The following is a 19,790-nucleotide window of genomic DNA, read 5'->3' as shown; positions in this document are numbered from 1 at the left end:
AAGTACCTTGAATTATAAAATTTATATAAGGGCTTAAAGGTAAACTTTTTATAACAGGATAATATAGCTTATGCACACCTTACAAAAGTGGCACAATGTGAACATTAAACCTGTAGTTTTAAGTATGCGCACAAGTTCTTATACAGCAAGGCACAAAATTGTATGTTTCTGGAACTAAAACAGTATTTATTAATGTACAAGCCTTCAGAAATGTAGGAAAAAAATTTAATTAGCTGTTTTAAAAATTACAGGCAGCTCCACCCCGGGTTATGACGGGTTTGGCTTACAACGTTCCAAGGTTAAGGCACTTTTCAATTATATTCATCAGAAATTATTTCCAGGTTACAAAGGCCTACAATGCTCATCTGGCAGAAGAAATATGACAACAAAAATGACAATTTGTCGAAAATTGCATTTTTCCTAACTATACAAACCTGAGGTCCTTTAACAATAGGAAGTAGCTAGCGGCAGCTGGAACGGTCGTAAGCTTCGAACAAGGGGAGAACGGTAGTTAACTGCTTGTCCGATAGTCGCGCGCCGCGCGACTGGGAGGTAAACAAATCACTTTTGCTTTTGGCCCATGAAAAATACGCAGAGTGAGGGGTGGCATGAGGATGGACTATATGTAAAGGACCTCAGGTTTTGTTTTATAGTTAGGAAAAATGCAATTTTCGACAAATTGTCATTTGTTTGGATACGTAATACAAACCCTCGTCCTTTAACAATAGGAAGACTCACTTCTTGGTGGGAGGAATCTGAGTCTTTTGATGAACAGACTGGTGTTCGTCCATCCCTGGAATGCCTCCCTGGTCGTAAGAGCGAGGGAGGGATCCAAGCCTCTGTCCGATTGATCGGGGTGTGCACCGCAGGATCAATGGTCAGACCTCTGGGCCGAGTACTAAGAGAGAGGCAAGCGTATCTCTTCGTACCAGCAAGCAAGAACTTGTTCCTGTTTGCAAGAGGCAACATAAAGTATGGGTTGTCTCAAGCTGGCATCCACTTCCTCCCCCCTTGTTGGAAGGAAGTGGTGGTATACGCTCCTATCCCTAGTGAAAGGGATAGGATGGGGCTCTGTTTGAGTAGCTCACCTGCATCTTGTCCTTATCCAGCAGGGTGACGACCGTGTCCCTCTAACCACAGGTAGAGGGGAAGAAAAGATGGGAAGAGGAGCCAGTCACACTCTCATTCACTCATCCATTCTTATGGTCACACCAGGACTCGATGCTGTTCAGCCTGCGAGGGTCTGGGTTCGCTACACAACGTGTTGAGCAGTCCAACCACGGGTTCCCAAGGATAAAAGATCCAAGGACCTGTGGGCAATATCCCGAAGGTAGAAAGGAAGGGCATGTGGTCTGGTTGACCAGAACCCCTGCCTTCAGTACCTGCGCCACGGAGAAGTTCTTGCGGACAAGGCAGCATCTCATCCTTCGCATCGAAGGCGGTGAAGTCCATTAGGGAGGGGATTGTGAACGACTCGAACCAATCGTCAGGGACCGAAGGGTTCTGAGTCTTCGCTAACGAAGTTCGGTACGAAATCGAGCGTCACGGATCCCCATCCCCTGGATGCTTGACTTCGCAGGAGAAGTCATGTAGTTCCTCAGAGGAAAAGAAGGAAATAGTCGCATGACCTATCCCTCTTCTCTACTTCGGTGATGTCCAGTACCCATACTGGTCTGTCCGTTGCCACGAAGTCTCTCGCATCCTCCTATCCCCATGCAGCGAAGTTCTCGGTTAGTGGATAGGACACCGACACTCCATGGTGGGTGTCAATGGTATGGGTACTGTGACAAGCTATTAAACGAAGTAATGATTGCTCTGTAACAACCGAACTAACGTCCAACAGTGTAGTTCGTAACTGACTCGGCCGCTCTGACAGCCGCCGACTGACCTGCGTTCGGTAGGAGGCAAGTTGTCAAAGCATCCGAGTAAGTCACGTGAACCTTCGCCTTTAAAGGGTTTTATGCCGAGAGACCAAACAAATAATGTATTTGTTTGTCACCAATGCCGGACAGCGAGGTGATGATTCTCTTAAGGCATGTGCCCAACAGGCGAAAGTCAATTGCCTTCTAGAGACCGAGGTCCCTGAAGGTAAACATCTCATGGTTGTTGAATCTCAGCTAAGGAAACAACACTATGTACCGTTGAAGACGAAGGTAGATAGCCGAATGCAACCTACGTCTTCACATATGAATCGAGAGAAGAATTCTCAAGATTCTAACCTGTGCTTACAAATGACTGAAAACGCTAACCGCTATTTCATTGCTGTCCGGTGAGAAGTCGTAGTTGCAATGAAAGCGGGGCGTTCTTCAGTAATGAAAACACAGGGGAAAGCCGCCTGACGAACTGCTTCTCATGGGCTGAACATTTGGAAGTAGAGCTGTCAGGTCGGAGAGTAGGCGATGTCTTCTGACACATCTCGTAATTCGGTTGAACAATGAACAATTGTACACCTACGAATAAGAGATATTTTGAAGACAAACTCAGATGTCTGCAAAATCAATTCGCATTATTGCAGTGCGATGCAGCGGGAGACTTGTACAGACTTCTGTTACCTGTGCCAGTAAACAGAAAGATGAAAGAGTCCAAGAGATATCTCTGTTGAAAATTCTCGCAATGTCGAAGGCGATGGAATCTAGCGTCACAAGCAGTAGATGGTCCTTCATTATTGCGAGAATCCCCGTTAATCAGAGACCTAAGTCCATGATTGTTGGGCAGAGATACGGTTTTCGGTAGTCAATCAAAGCAGGGCAGAGAGAGACATAACTGACCGTGCATATCGGAGGCCCAGCTGATACTGAGCTGCTATCAGGCAGTTCAATACGCAGTAGTTGAGCCTGAGCTCTCGCTGACTCGTCATCCTGAGTTGCCAGGTAATCCATTATTCCACGAAGGAATGCGTTCGGCTAGAACTACCGAGCATAAAAGATATGCTCGAGCAATTATATTTAGGCGAAACGAATTTCGGTAAATATAAACATTGAAATGGTGTTGTCATGACAAAACCATAAGTATATAAAATTGAAACTGAAAACTCCTGGGAGGTTGCAGGCAACCCCGAGTTGCAGTTCAATTAGAATACTTCTCTTTATAAGTCGCAATCCGTAGATTAACTAGATATGCGCCTACCCCTCGGACAATTCAACTGCTTAGTAGAATCATGTCGCGAGGTTAATATACGTAGTATATTTGTAGGATTCTGAACAACGATCTCCCTCCTAAATTCTTTCCTTCAAGAAAACAAAATAACGGATTGGAGATCGACTACCTTCGATCTCTATCAAAGAGAGTGAAGGAGAAGTCTTCCTCGAAGGAAAGCTTCAATGGTGAACAGAATACTAAGACGATAGTTCAAGCCAAACTGGATATTTCCCGTCCGATCTTCTCTAGTCCAGTTGGTCGCCTACTGTGAGATAGTTTCTTCAGCAGCAGTCTCTTCTTCCCATGCTAGAAATTCCAGGAATTCGAGCATAGGCGAGGTTCCCGATTATCGTGGTATATAGGGGATTCTCGTCTCCGCTCACATTTTGGCCGTGGTCTCAAGCGTTTAAGTGTTTGGAGATCGTAAAACTCGAACACTGATGCGTTAGAAATTCCGTAGAATTCTAAGCAGTCTGCGAAACCCCCACCGAATTCGTCAAACGATATCGGCTGATGGTCCTCTCGATTCCCGTAGAAATCGAGAATGGGGCAGGATTCCTCCTCAACGACCGGGGCTTACGTCAGGTAGGACCCGAAGGTCCCCCCGGTAGCGCAGTCCCGAACGTGGGATCCTACAGAGAAATCTCTGTAGGATCCCTCCCCTTTCCCTCGTAACCGTAAGGAGAGAGGGAATGGGGGAGGAATTGGATACTCGCTCGCCTTCCCAGTGGAGCTAGCAGTTGGAGAAGAGTAGGAACAGCCATCGCCTTGCGGCGATGGCCTCTCAGAGTCTGGGAAAACGTATCGTCAGGAGAAAACGTTTTTCCCCGCGGAGGGTTAACGAACTCTCACTGTAGGTAAGGGTCTGCCGCCACTGTGAACGTCGTCTGGGTGGGGCTGATCGACACCTGACAGGAGAGAGCCGATACCGTCCCTCCGACTCATTCCAGTCCTCGTCGAGGTCGAAACCTCTCAGGAGGACCGAAGGAGTTATTCAATACGGTGTCCGAAGACACGTAGAAACGCCGCTGTCGCAGTAGAGGAGGTGGAAGTAGCTTGATCGACCGGCCAGAACTGAGAGAGCCTTCTTGTCCGGAGACGAGAGACTCTGGTTCGAGACAGAATCGGCAAGTTCCGATCGCGGCAGACCCACCCCCGTCGGTTTGGGTTCCCTCTGGGCGGGCCCCAAACGACTCGAGCAGAGACGTGGGCTCTGCTGGTGGGAGCGGCAATCCTTCCGCAAGGTCATTATGCTGACGAATCAGCTTAATGACTTCTGCAAATTCCTCTGTATCTCGGGAGTAACCGTGTCTTGCGGAGTAGGACCGTCCAGTCCCTCCAACAAGAACAGATCCCGAGATACTCCTCCTTCAGAAGGAGGAACAGCGGCAGACCCCTGACGGTCGCCTCCAGCTACTTGCGCGTATGTCCTGGTCGGTCCTAGAACCGTGCCTGGTCAATACGGCGTCATAGCGGATCGCGAGCGCGCAACCTCCTCGCGATCACTCATAGGTACCTCGCTCCTCCCGGTGTAGCCCGAGGAGGTTTGAAGGTACAGGAGAGGCAGACCTGACGCTCCCCTAGCTCGCTGGCAGGACCAGCGTGCTTGGAGGGCTGCTGCTGATCGTCCACCCGCAGTGGCGATCGAGCAGCAGGCCTAGCCTTGCCGCTCGCCTGGGGCGAGAGGCCTCGGCTGAGAACGTCGACGCTGATCTCTAGCGTCAGGCGAGCTGTTGCTGGTTACCGTCTCCGCCCGGTCCCGATGGGAGCGGCGTCAGGTGACCTGCTAGGCTCGTTGTCGCGGTGAGACCGGCGAGCGTCCTCTCGGCGCGTCGAGCCGCTGGTACCAGCCGTGGCTGGTACCGACGACCGCGGGGACCCCTTCCTCGCCTCAACCCGTGGCTGGTCAGCGACCGTCACGTCAACCGAGCAGCCAGCTGGTCGCTGCGAGAGCGTCCACTGGCCTAGCGAGAGTCGTCTGCACGACACTCGCTAGTCTTCTGCTCCGCGCTTCGGTCTTGGCGGCGAGCGAGCTCGAGTGTCAAGACTTTGGCTGGACGGTCTCCCGCGGGAGACCGTCCACTCGGTACTTCTCGCTAACGAGAAGCCAAGGCGGATCCTGGTTTAGCGGCAGAACCGCTAGAACCAGGCGAGGAAGTGCCAGCCGAAGCTGGTACTCCTCTGGTCCCCGTCTTCTTCTCCTTGGTAGAAGAAAAGATGGGCCCTGTTCCCGAGGAGCAGGAGGACCAGCAGAAGAGCTCCCCGAATCGCCGGAGCGAGACGGGCTGCCCTTAGAAGGTCCCGAAGGAGCCTTCTTAGGGGGGGGGGGGGGAAAAAAACCCCCGGGTTACCAGCTGGTCGCTGCAAGAGCGGCCGCTGGCCTGGCAAGAGTCACCTGAGCGTCTCTCACCAGCCTTCTGCTCCGTGCCGCGTCTTGGCGCCGAGCGAAACTCTGGGCGTCCGGAACTTGTTGGCTGCACGGTCTCCCGAGGGAGAACGTACACTCGGGATCTCTCGCGAACGAGAGACCGAGCCGGAACCTGGCGTAGCGGCATCGCCGCTAGCACCAGGCGAGGAAGTACCAGAGCTAACCGATACTCCTCTGGTCCCCGTCTATCTCTTCCTTACGGAAGGGGAGACGGGCCCCGCTCCCGAAGAGCAGGAGGACCAGCAGAAGGACCCCCCGACCCACCGGGGTGGGACGGGCCCTTAGAAGTTCCCGCAGGAGACTTCTTAGGGGGGAAGGCAGCCTTCTTCTTCTTCGGCTTATGGGCCTTAGAAGTCAGGAAGGGGAAGAGGCAACAGCAGACGATGAAGACGAAGATGACAGCTTCCTCTTCTCCTCTTCCTCGTCAGCTCACGCAGGACAGTCGTCAGGTCCTCCATCCAGGAGGGAGCCGGGGCAGTTGCCGAAGCAACAGGGCCCGACTGCACCTGTCCGGAAGGACCTGGGACTGGGAAGAACACCCCGTGGGCAGGACCAGCATGGACAGGCACAGGAATCAGGAGCGACAGGAACAGCAACCGCAGCTCAGGAGCGGCAGGAACAGCGGCAGCGGTAGACCCAAGAAGGGACAGCCAAGCCAACAGCGGGAATCACATCAGCGGCAGGTACGGCAGGCCCAGCGATCGCCTCGTAGATCATCGGCAGCCAGCGGAACCTGGGTCCTGGCGGCCGGTCCAGGGGCGAGCTGCTGGAACAGCGGAAGTCTGGGGCAGGCAACACGAAGAAAACAGGCGGCGGCGGCAACCCCACCTCGGTACGGCTGCGGCCCTAGTAGCGGCAGACGGCGTCATCGCACAGCATGGGATGATAGACCAGGAGGGGGGGGAGCAGCATAAGCGGCCGTGGTAGTAGTGGAGACCGCCCCAGACCTCGCTAGACGCTGCAGCAGCCCGTGGATGCTAGGCACGCCCTGCCTCCGCGGTGGTCCATACCTGTCCAAGGTCGTCTCCACGGATGTAGCACCTGCGGTAACATAGATAGATTAGTAAGAGGGGTTCCCTCACGCACGGGGGGAAGACATAGCCCCACCCCGAACGCAAGGAAGACCCCAAATACAAAATACAACGAAGAAGCTGAGCGGGGGGCAGGAAGGAAGACGAAGAATCGGATACCAAGGGAGTCGCGGGAGAGCTTTCCGACGACTTCCTGGCAGACCTTCGCTTCCCCTACCCCCGCACAGCAGTGAAAAGTAATATGAAAATGAAACAGAATACTGCCCTTGCGATTCACTTCATAGAACTTAAAGTTAGGGAAAAGATCAATTCCCGGGTAAGAACGGAAACTTGATCCAATAATATGATGCTATCATAAAATATATATGAAAATGAAACAGAATACTGCACTTGCGATTTCATATTCACATAAAAAAATCGTAAGGATCAATTCCCGGGTAAGAACGAAAAATTGATCCAAATTAAAATTTCATGCAAATAAATAAATGAAAATGAAAAGAATATTCCAATTTGCGAATCCACTTTCATTGCATTCTATTATACAAAATTAAAAGGCTCGTGCCGAGCGCAATCACACTCTCGGTAACGAACGCACAGGGCAAAAATATAATGAAAAGAGTACTTACATTTTTCAATTACACACTTTCGCCCAAAATACATGACTCGGCGCGAGCGCGCCCGCCCTCGGCACCGAGACATAATTCAAGGGTTCAATTCATGAAAAGAGAGGAAATCGCCGCATCTACGGCGATAACTCCATGTTGGTTCATAATTAAGTAATGAAAATGAAAACAGTGTACTTACAGTTTCATTTGTCGGACAAGCAGTTAACTACCGTTCTCCCCTTGTTCGAAGCTTACGACCGTTCCAGCTGCCGCTAGCTACTTCCTATTGTTAAAGGACCGAGGGTTTGTATTACGTATCGGAACAAATGCAAAATAATCAATATTTGAAGGTTTTTTTGATGAAATATGCAAAAAGAATGCAGTTTGCATAGTTTTGAATGCATGCAAAGCATTAAAAGCAAGGTTTTATTAGGGGCTTTTATGATGTTCCGGCTTACGACGATTTTCGGCTTACAACGCGTCTCAAAAACGGAACCCCCGTCGTAACCCGGGGACTGCCTGTATATACCTTACAGTACAGTAAACAAATTGACAGAATTCCTTACCTCTCCAAACATAGTTTTTACAGCTGACAGCATAAAAAACTTCAATATATCAACTGCCATCAAGAGATCCAAATCTGAACCATAGTCCCTATTGATGACAAAGATAAAAAAAAATACACAAAAGCAGTTAAAATTCAGTTACTAACAAAGAGAAAGATGCAAAAGCAATTACAGTTCAGTTAACAATGAAAGATGAATTTAATTGCCATTTTAAAATATTTCATTCTTACATACAAACCAATTATGTTGACAACCTAAATTTGCTTCAGAAATACTGAGTCCTATTTAATTTGCTTCAGAAATACCCAGTCCTGTTTTCCTCCTCATCATCCATTCAGGTTCTACAGTGCCTTTCATGATAAAAACTGGTCATTCTTTAAGTAAACAAGTTTGTTAAAAAAAAAAAATGTTTCAACACAAATCCACTACTTGACTAGAACCTAGGTAGATAGTATTTAGGTGGGACATATTCAATACGTACCCAAAAAAATCATTGAAAAAAAAAAAATCATAAGGATATGGATGGAATTTCATGGTCCACTGGAAAATCAGTTGAGGTTAAATAAAACCAACAGAAGTCATGAGCCTAACAAACAAGCCTAGTGGGATAACTTCTTAGTGATCTTATTTAAAACTGCATTCACATCCCAAGTCATGTCTATAAGCCACAGGTTAAAAAAATCTCACTTCATACCCTTGACTTTAAGCTTGGATACTTGAGATTTTGAAGTTAAAAAAAAAAAAAAAAAAAAAAAAAATTTAAAAAAAAAAAAAAAAAAAAAAAAAAAAAATTTGACATCTCTCAATTATTTAGTTCCCTCAAAGCGATGCCCTACAGCTACATTGCTCATCAAACAAGTTGCAGTGCGCCTTACAACTTTCAAAGCTCTGCACACGTCTAGGTGGAGTGTCCACTCTGCTGTTAAACTCCTGATTTCTCCACACTTGCCGAGGACAAACCTAATGATCAATGTGGCATTCTTCTTCTCCACCTAAGGAAGATCTCTACTGCAAGCAGGCACCTTCATTGAAGAATATATAGTCAAGTCATCAGACATTATCTCCAGGACTTTGGTGAATTGATGTTGGCAAAGGTTTAATGGTCCAGGATTTCAAGAACTGCCTTCATTTCTAAAAGGTTGTGACTACTTCCCTAGACCATCTTTTTGTAAAGCCAAATCCAGCATAAAGGGTGTTGGAGAAGAGAAGCTCCAGACAAGGAGGTACCAATGGAACTCCCACAAGTAGGTTTGCTAATGTCTTGCCACTACTTAGGATGCTTATAGAATCTCTAGTTACCTCTAATGGATGATCCTGTGAATGCCTAATACAATACTGAGATAAAATTCAGCACATTAGTAATCAGAACAAAATAACTGTTCCAGGTAATCAAGGACATAAAAACAGTAACACATCCAAATAACATGATTAGTGAAACACTCAGATTCACGAATGAAAGGGAAAATAATCTGGATACACTAGAGGGAAGAAAATGTCCTATAGAAAGACACCAAAATACTGTAATAATATATACATAGTCAATAGGTAAATGAAATTGGCAAATATTAGCCTCTTAAGCAAATGATCTATACATGGTTGCATGCCCTGCCCAGTGAATGTTTTTCAGTGTAGAGCTTCTGGCTCTAGGATAGGTAAATGTATACTGATGGGTTTGTGTTATCAAGATATATGCATTTTTACAGTTTTAGGACACAGCAAATTAGTTGATACACCAAAAGAAAACAATACTTACATCTCAATATCAAGATACCAATGACTGCAGTCCAATTCCTTCATCTTCATTTTTATTTTCTAAGTCTTTTAAGCAGATATCAAAACACACCACTGCAATTAAAATTCTAAAATGAATACCATTCAGATCACATTAGATACAGTAACTGAATTTATAAGAATGGAGAGATGAAGGTCAAGAATATCAATGGTAATTTATGCCACTTGGTGCTTAAATATTTTCAAATTATCTGTATGTATAGATAGTTTACAAAATGAAGTATTTATAATAAAACAAAGTTTTATGAATACTTACCTGGCAGTTATATATATATAGCTATAGTCTCTATCGGTTCGGCAGATTTTTCAAAACTCGCGGAAACCGCCGAGTGGTAGGTGTCCGGTTAGGTGGTTAACAACCCTCACAGGGTGGTACTTGGAACCATTCCCATTTTCTATTCCTCAGATAATCTCTTGCCCGACCTGTCTCCTGAGGGGAGGTGGGTGGGCCTTAAAATATATATATAACTGCCAGGTAAGTATTCATAAAACTTTGTTTTATCATAAATACTTCATTTTTATGAATAGAACTTACCTGGCAGTTATATATATATAGCTGATTCACACATTTGGAGGTGGGTGAAAGACAGCCAACATCGTTGGGGAAACAACTAAAAGTTGTAGGTTTATAACTTGATTCCTTACCTGCTAAGGTAGCTGACTTCAAAAGTTCCTGCCTCTTGAGCCGCTTTCCCTTAGGAGCGCCAGCCAGGATGAGACCTGCTATGCTGAAACCACTCAATAGAGTCTGTCAAACGGGGCGAGACCAACTACGTGACTAGACTTCTGCACTACCTATTCACCTAACTCCACCTAACCTTGCAGACTAGATATTTTATCTATCTAGCTAGACTGAGGGTGCCATCTCGACCAGACCACTCCTCAGACAACCATAAAAACACAAACCCCAATAAAGGTATGTCAAACTAAAGTTAAGGTTGAGGGGAGGTAGTAACTCCTTCACCCAATAACGAAGAAGTAGCTACGTATGGGCCCAAAGAGTAACACTCGTAGTCTACTCTTACCTCTCTGAGATAATGAGAAGCGAATACAGAGTCGCTCCTCCAAAATGTCGAGTCCATTATTTGTCTAACTGACATGTTCTTCTGGTATGCCAAAGACGTAGAAATAGCCCTCACCTCATGGGCCTTCACTTTTAAGAGACCGAAGTTCTCCTCCTCACATAAGAGGTGAGCTTCTCTAATTGTTTCCCTCAAGAAGAATGACAATGCATTCTTCGAGAGGGGCCTTTGAGGATCTTTAACGGAACACCATAACGCACTGGAAGGTCCTCTTAAATTCTTGGTCCGTGACAAATATGTCCTGAGAGCTCTAACTGGGCAGAGGAGTCTCTCCTCCTCTTGACCCACCAAGTTTGTGAGGTTAAGAACCTCAAACGTCCTCGGCCAGGGTTTGGATGGGTTCTCATTCTTAGCGAGGAAGTCGAGCCTTAAGGAACATACAGCTCCGTCTTGACTGAAGCCTACGTGCTTCTCCATCGCCTGAATCTCGCTGACCCTTTTTGCTGTGGCGAGAGCCATCAGAAATAACGTCTTCTTAGTTAAATCTCTAAGGGTCGATTGCGAGATGGGTTCGAACTTCCTACCGCATAAGAACTTCAGAACCACATCCAAATTCCAAGCCGGGGGTCTTACTGTGTGTTTAGTCGTTTCAAACGACTTCAAGAGATCCTTCAAATCCGTATTTAGTGATAGGTCGATGCCTCTATGCTTAAAGACTGTTGAAAGCATACTTTAGTATCCTTTTATCGTGGATATGGCCAGCTTAGATTCCTGTCTGAGGAACAGAAGAAAATCAGCAATCTGACTCACAGAGGTAGTGGTTGAGGACACTTTGTGTCGTTTACACCAAGATCTAAAAATTTCCCACTTCGATTGGTATACTCTCTGCGAAGATATCCTCATCGCTCTTGCGATAGCTCTAGCCGCTTGCTCAGAAAAGCCTTTCGCTCTGACAAGCTTCTCGATAGTCTGAATGCAGTCAGCTGTAGAGCGAGGGGGTTTTGATGATACCTCTCGAAGTGGGGCTGTTTGAGAAGCTTTGGACTTGGAGGAAGGCTTCTTGGAAAGTCCACTAGCATCTCCACTACCCTCTGTGAACCATTCTCTTGCTGGCCAAAAAGGTGCTATCAGGGTCATTCTCCCTGTTTTCGAGAGAAGGGCGAACTTCTTGATGACCAGATTTGATGATCTTGAACGGGGGAAACGCATAAGTATCCATCCCTGTCCAGTCCATCAAGAAGGCGTCCACTGCTATTGCTTCCTTGTCCTGTACAGGGAGCAGTAGTTGGGGATTCTCTTGTTCTTGCTGGAGGCGAAGAGATCTATCGATGGCCTCCCCCATAACTCCACAGTTCCTGCAAACTTGCAGATCGAGGGTCCACTCTGTTGGAAGAACTTGCCCTTTTCTGCTGAGCATGTCTGCCCTCACATTCTTCTGTCCCTGTACAAATCTCGTTAACAGATTTATTCCATTCTCCTTCGTCCATAGAAGGAGTTCCCTAAGCTGCTTCGTATAGGGACAGAGAATGAGTTCCTCCTTGCTTGTTTCTTATGTACGCCAGGGCTGTGGTGTTGTCCGAGTTGACCTCTACTAGAGACTTCCCCGAGGACAACTACTTCTTTGGAAAGGCTTTTAAACCGAATGAGGTATGGCCAATCAAATTCTTTTCCTTTTTGGTTGAGTTGTGCCAATCCTTTCTGTTTGCACTTCCCAAGAGCCCGATGCTTTCCTTGTTTCCCCACAGTGTTGCTCCCCAACCTGACTCCCGAAGCGTCCTTCTGAGAACAACACTTGGTCCTGGGTTCTTCGTTGTATTAGGCGGGATATTCCTTCCCTCAATTTTGTGGGATCCAGCCACCAACTCAACTGTCTTTTGACGTCTGCTGGAATGGGAAAAGAAAAGGAGTCCTCCTGATTTCTCCTGTCCCATACTCTTGAAAGGAAGTGTTGCAGAGGTCTGAGGTGCAACCTTCCCAGGGAGACAAACTGCTCAAGCGAGGAGAGGGTGCCCAGCAAACTCATCCACTCCTTCGCCAAGCACTTCTCTCTCCCTAGGAATTGCTGCACTTTCTCGAGGCACTGTTCTGCCTCTCTTGAGAGGAAAAGCCCGAAAACGAGCTGAGTCCAGAACTATCCCCAAATAGAGAATTGTCTGACGTCGGTTCGGTCTGGGACTTCTCCTTGTTGATGATGAGTCCCAGTTCCTGGGTCATCAGAAACATCTTTCTTAAGTCCTCCAGACACTTGTTCTTCGATGTGACCTTATCAGCCAGTCGTCTAGGTATAGGGATACCCTTATCCTTCGTTGATGGAAGCCAAGCCGCCTACGTTCGACATTACCCTGGTGAAACGAATTGAGGGGCTGTAACTGAGGCCGAAACAAAGGGCTCTTGAACTGGAAACACCTGTTCTGAACCACGAATCTTAGGAATTTCCTTGAAGTCGGGTGGATGGGGATATGAAAATAGGCGCTCTTGCAAATCCAGGACACCATCCAGTCCCGCGGACGAAACTGCTACCAGCACAGACTGAGTCGTTTCCATAGTAAATTTTGTCTTCTCTACAAAGACGTTCAGTGCGCTGACATCTAGAACGGGTCTCCATCCCCCAAGTTCTGGGTAATAGAAACAGGCGATTGTAAAAGCCTGGTGATTCTAGTTCCAGTACAGGTTCTATGGCTCCCTTTCCTAGCATCTGGTCTACTAGATCTAGGAGAGCCTCTTGTTTCGTAGCGTCCGGAGTATTGAGCCACTAAGGCTCTTGGTGTTCCGAAAGAGGTGGCTTTTATTTCAAGAAAGGGATCTGTAACCTTCCCTGACGACTGAGAGGGACCAGGTGTCCGCCCCCCTCCTTTTCCAAGTCTGCCAAAAACTTGACAGTCTTGCTCCTACTGCTGACTGGAGGACTTGTAACTCATTTCCTAGCACGGGATCTAAACGATCTCCTGCTTGTTCGTCCGCCTGTGTCCTGTCTTCTTCCTCTGAAATCCGTCCTGGTTGGAGCCTACCTCGAAAGGCTGCAAAACCTTCTTTTCTTCTTTCTTTGTTGATGCCTGACTGACCGGAAGACCCTTTCTTACAGAGCGAGTTAAAAGATCTTGAGTGGCCTTCTGAGTTAGAGAAAGAGTAATATCCCTAACCAGAGCTTGTGGAAAAAGATGTTCCGAGAGAGGGGCATAAAGGAGTTCCGCCTTCTGCGCGATCGTAACTCCTTTGGTGGCGAAGAAGCATAACAGCGCTCTTTTCTTCAAATCCCCGCCGTAACAGGGAAGCCATCTCGTTCGCTCCATCCCTCAGTGCCTTATCCATACAGGCCATAATGCTAGTTTAACTCCTCCATTTCTGTGGCCTGTAGTGTTCTGCTTTCCTGGCCAGCACTTCCAGGGCCCAGTCCAAGAAGCTGAATACTTCAAATGATCGAAATATACCTTTAACGAAGTGGTCTAACTCCGTCATGGACCACATCACTTTCGCTGAATTGAGGGCATGTCTCCTTGAGGAATCTACAATACCGGAGAAGTCCCCCTGGGAGGAGGCAGGTACTCCCAGGCCAAGAGCTTCTCCAGTCTCGTACCACATTCCCGCCTTAGACGCCAGCTTAGCCAGGAAGAAAGGAAAGGTGGTTTTCACTGCTTGTCTCCGTTCCTTCAACCAGTCTCCTATTCTTGCCATTGCCTTCTTCGCTGAAATAGACAACTTCATCTTGATGAAGGCTGACTGTTTTTTGCGACTTGCCTTCTAACGAACTGTGACTGAGGAGAACGGGGAGCGCCGCTGGTTTAAGTTCCTCTCCAAACAGCTCAAGGAGGGAGCGAGAAAGCACTTTATAGTCTGCAGCCGCGTTAGAAGGTTTATCCTCATCCTCTGAAATTTCTTCTAATTCCAGACCTTCTATCTCCTTATCCTTATGGGTAGAAGGAACAAAGTCGGAAGGTCCTTGTTGATCCGAGCTGTCGTGTGCACCTTCATCAAATTCTTGCTGATGAACACCTGTGTCAGGCGAAAATTCCTGAACGTCAGATGCGTCCTTGCGTCGTGAACTGGAAGCGTCCTGACGTCGAGAGTCCAAAGTGTCTTGGCGCCGAACGGCTGGTACATCCTGAGGCCGATCCCTTGCTGCATCTTTGCCTCGAGCGCTATCTATTTCCCGACATCAGGAGCTGGATACGTCCTTCCTTCAAGAGTTGGATACGTTCTTTGCTAGCGCACTGTGAGAGTCCTTTCGTCGCGAGATGCATGGGTCCTGGCGCCGAGGGCTGGCTGCGTCCTGGCGTTGAGAGCTGGATGCGTCATGTCACCGAGAGCTGGTTGCGTCCTGATGACGAGTGCTGGATGCGTCCTGAAGACGAGTACTGGATGCGTCCTGACGTACAACAGCGGATGCGTCCTGTCCGCGAGCGCTGTATGCGTCTTGTTCGCGAGCGCTGCATGCGTCCTGCCGACCCACTTTGGATACGTGCTGTTGAGCGACAGACTGTAGGGAACGAGCGCTGCTTTTCTCCTGGTGAAGAGACCTGAAGGTGTCGTCGTGACGAGCTACCAAGTCCGTATCTCGTCGTCTAGGTGAAGGAGAGGAGAGGCGACGAGAGCTAGATTTAATGTGGCGTAGAGAATCGAGGGAAGGTTTAGCAGGAGAAGAGTATCGTAACCTCCTGACATCACGGGGACGGAGTTATTCAACGTCTTGAAACGGCGCTTCCTCCCTTGATCTCTTCACTGGCAGCCTGTCATCCTTACGTCTGCCCGACTGGAGAGGAGGGCGATTAAAAGCTTCTACTAGCAAAGTCAACTGCTCTTGCATGACCGCCATGAACGATCTCACTACCGTTGCTAGGTCCTGCGGTTCCGAAGGAGACGGGCGTCGAGGTATGCTGGAGGAAGGAGAAGGTTCTCTAGAGAATTCCCCGTAACCTGAAGGAAGAGGAGATCTCTCATGTCTCTATGCGTCCTGCGGAGAATCATCCTCTCTAGTTCTCGTCCTTTTCGCAGGCGATGCGTCCAAGCCATCATCAGAAGGAAACAGTTCCGGGCTACTCCATCTACTAGAATGGGGCGAACGAAACCGCGTCAGATCAGGACGCTGCTTCCAACTCCTCTTGAGCGGTCTCGACTCCTCATACTGCCATCTGCGTCGAGGAGAGGGGCTCGGAGAAGACGCTACCACTTCTGACACGCCTTTTCTGTGGCGGTCATAAGCAGCCTGGGAAAACGCAACAGGACTGCTTGAGGCGACGGCTGACCGAGGATCAGTTCCTCTCACCCCCTTACGGTCATCGACGTACCTTCTCCCCTGGTCCTGGGAGCTTGGTAGAGGTCTAGACCTAGGGGCATGACAGGATCGATCAGTCGCCACCTCCACTGCACTTTCACAAGCACTATCACTTATTTCACCTTCACTCTTACCTTGTTTTAAGGCTGTAAGTTGCTCCTTAAGAATTTGCATCTCAGCCGCCATCTTGACGTACTGAGGGTCATCCAAAGTAGCTACAGGTCCTGCTACAGGAGAAGGAGCTACTACCTCAGGAGCAGGTTCTAATAATACAGGGGTTAAGGGAATGGAAAGGTCTACACTAGCTTCACTTCCAGACCTAGATTTAGATTTAGATTTAGAAGCCCTCCTGACTGTATCTAATTCCAATCTACGCACATAGCGGTTCATATCCAACCATTGTTTCTCATCCAAACCCTCGCATTCTTTACATCTTTTATCCAAGGCACATTCAAAACCCCTACACCCCAAACAAACAGTGTGAGGATCGACCGAAGCCTTCGGCAATCTCACCTTACACTCCTCATTCACACACACTCGAAACTGTTTCTGAGACATCTCAAATCAAAGAATCATCCAAAGAATAAACCAAAATAAAGCCAAAAGCGATTGCCAATCCACAGAATACGTCACCAATTCAGTAGAAATACAGCGACACCGGGAAGCGAGCGAAAAACCCGACGGAGGACTAACAACGATGTTGACAGTCCAACCGGCAGAGATGATCTGAGGAATAGAAAATGGGAATGGTTCCAAGTACCACCCTGTAAGGGTTGTTAACCACCTAACCGGACACCTACCACTCGGCGGTTGCCGCGAGTTTTGAAAAATCTGCCGAACCGATAGAGACTATAGCTATATATATATAACTGCCAGGTAAGTTCTATTCATAAAAATCAAATTTACTTTTTATCAATGATGTTCAAGAAAACAACAGACTTTATTTTCTATGAAACGAACCTTTTTTATATCACAGTGATTACCAGTACGTACATACTTTTTTTTAAACAATAGTAACTGGTACATACTTGTGGAATATCCGATCAAGAATTTTTAATTCAAGGGAAACAAACAGTGAATGACCATACATGTACATACAACCATCAAGTAACAGCCCTCATTACTATATATTCCAGGTTCTATATTAATAAACAAACAGAAAAAGAATATAGAATTAAATGTAGTATATGAAATGTGATTTACACATTTTTATACCACAGTAATTAGTATCTTTCCTAGTTGTACAAACTTATGTATGTTCCTCAGCCTGAGTTATAATCAGTCATTGGAACCTAGTAAAAAACATAATGAACAGGTGTATGAGCAATAGGCAGGCATGCTGTCCGAGAAGACGCAGGAGACTGAGGGTACCATACAATAACTGCATTAAATTTCACAATGGAGACCCAGTATGATCACAGCAAGACAGTAGCTGTGGCTCCAAAATGTTTGCCACATACAACAAGCAAGAGGGTTACCATGCTCACTGAACTGTGGCATAAGATCAGTATACTGGTAATGCTGGTTTATGTACCACAGGCCAGAGATAACCCATAAAAAAACTGGGTTCTAAGCCATGGTCAGCCATCCTATGTTTAGTGAAAGACAAACTAGCAAAGGCCATGGAAGAACAAAGAAGATGAAATCATATGTACACATTCCAGATCCTGTAGCAAATCTCAGAAAACTGGCTTGCATTATAATAACAACCAAACAGATTGTCCCAGTACCTATGAGAACTGTCCTGAGGAGACCTGTTACTTGTAAACCCCTTATTGGTTAGTTAATCAACCACCATCCCTTCCCCAAAAGTTGGGGAAAAGCACTCGTTCAAAAGACCTACCAGACTTCTTGTGAGAGATCTTTAATGTATTCTTCACCCTATGCAAGGAAGAGAAGATACTGCACAAAGTTTAATTTACTGGAGGTCTTAATGTTCTAAAATTATGAATGATTACTTTGGGAACTTCCCACGTATTGATGGAATGGACATTGCAGGATAGTGAAAGTGGATGAGTCCAAGATTGGGAAGTAAAAATATAATACGAAGACAGCCTCAGTCTAGTGTGTTTTGTTCATCTTACAAAATTCAGGTTGTCAAGCCAAGCACTGGGGCACTTGGCCATTCAGCAATTAAAACAGTGAAAAGAAAAAGTTAAAATGGTTGGATAGCAAGATGAAAGTGGAACTTGCAATAGGTAATAGTTATAAAAGGTGAACAGTATAACTGAAGAAAGGAACAAGAATGGAGAAAAAGTAAAAGAGTAAAAAGTGGTTGAAGGTAAGGATATGAAAAGTTTAGTCATTCCTCTATTGGAGAAAATGTTTGACAAGAGATGTGAAAATATACACACTTCATGGTGGAGCAAAGAAGGAATATTTCAAGCAACAATGTGTTAATAAATTTTCACCCACCAGGTAAAATAAGTTTTAACAAGGTTTCATCACAAGTGCATTTAGCAGTTTGCAGAACAATTGGACTACCTGTGAATGGAAGCTAAATCCATTGTCTCCAATGTTCATATAATGTTACTTTGGGGGGGGGGGGGGGGGGTGGGGGGGGGGGGGGGGGACCCTTTGCCCAGGTAAGGGGTGCAGCGCCTTTATTGAGGTTGGAAAGGTTAGGTTTATTTACATCTGCAAAACCTGTCCCATCACTCTACACTCACCCCCAGGCCCTTTTTTGATGCTTGCATATGAGAGGAATGGAGTACATCTAAGCCGGTATTCTGCGGCGAGCTAGACTATGGCAGTTGACGTTTTTCTATAGAATTTTCCACCTCCTGTAATCAACCTAGAATTTACCTTTGAACTCTACCCTACGGTAAGGGGGACACGATGGGAATGCAGGGTTTTGGGTGGGGTAAATCCCATGGAAACTACCATCCTTGGCTAGGTTTGGTAAGGGGAGCTAAGGAGTTCCTGAGGGTAGTATGCAAACGGAGGGGTCATGAATTATTTGGGGTAGGGAATCCAGAGGACCATAGGCTATTGCCACAAAGAAAACTGACTCCATCTTAAAGGTACCTAACAGCTTCCTAGCCTCCTTAGTACGTAAGTGGCTTTCCATAAGCTTTCCGCAACTTACCTTACAAGTTACGTCAGGGTAAGCAGCAATAGGATAGCTAGCCGGTTAGTGTTGAAAAGTTACCAGTATCCCACACTGGATATATAGTTATAGCTATAGCTAGCTAGCTAATAGGGTAAACAATCACGGACGATCCATCATCATCACGCTGGCCAGGTCTTATTCACTCGATATTTAATTGGTGAAACAAGAATACAATTACAACTTCAAGCATACCATTCAAAAGATTGAAGTTTCGTCAACATATTGTGATATATGAAAGCCCCATACGAACTAAAATAGCATGTGATGCTCTTCGTAAAATATGTTTTCAAGGCAGTTTTGAAATGACAATTTGTCGAAAATTGCATTTTTCCTAACTATACAAACCTGAGGTCCTTTAACAATAGGAAGTAGCTAGCGGCAGCTGGAACGGTGTAAGCTTCGAACAGGGGAGAACGGTAGTTAACTGCTTGTCCGACAGTCGCGCGCCGCTGGCGACTGGGAGTAAACAAATCACTTTTGCTTTTGTGCCCATGCAGAAAATACGCAGAGTGAGGGGTGGCATGAGGAGGGACTATATGTAAAGGACCTCAGGTTTTGTATAGTTAGGAAAAATGCATTTTCCGACAAATTGTCATTTGTTCCGATACGTAATACAAACCATCGGTCCTTTAACAATAGGAAGACTCACTTGTTCCGATACGTAATACAACCATCGGTCCTTTAACAATAGGAAGTAGCTAGCGGCAGCTGGAACGGTCGTAAGCTTCGAACAAGGGGAGAACGGTAGTTAACTGCTTGTCCGACAGTCGCGTGCCGCGCGACTGGGAGGTAAACAAATCACTTTTGCTTTCGGCCGTGGGTGTGAAG

The 19,790-nt window shown here is 46.7% G+C and overlaps 1 protein-coding gene across 1 annotated transcript in view; it reads right to left on the bottom strand.

The window, feature by feature from the left end:
• The window catches only part of LOC135204370 (ribonuclease P protein subunit p14-like), a 29,599-nt gene extending 10,992 nt beyond the window's left edge, over window positions 1–18,607 (bottom strand). The window contains exons 1-3 of the mRNA XM_064234594.1: window positions 18,520–18,607; window positions 9,522–9,613; window positions 7,769–7,856 (exon numbers count right to left, since the gene is read on the bottom strand). Of these exons, the coding sequence (XP_064090664.1) occupies window positions 7,769–7,856; window positions 9,522–9,571 (138 nt within the window). The 5' untranslated portion in view covers window positions 9,572–9,613; window positions 18,520–18,607. The remainder of the gene's footprint in view (window positions 1–7,768; window positions 7,857–9,521; window positions 9,614–18,519) is intronic.
• Between the last annotated feature and the right edge of the window lie 1,183 nt (window positions 18,608–19,790).

This window comes from Macrobrachium nipponense, chromosome 44, assembly GCF_015104395.2.
Source record: "Macrobrachium nipponense isolate FS-2020 chromosome 44, ASM1510439v2, whole genome shotgun sequence".
Taxonomy (NCBI): Eukaryota; Metazoa; Arthropoda; class Malacostraca; order Decapoda; family Palaemonidae; genus Macrobrachium; species Macrobrachium nipponense.
The sequence above is the reverse complement of the archived record's forward strand: the minus strand, read 5'-3'. Positions and strand labels throughout refer to the sequence as shown.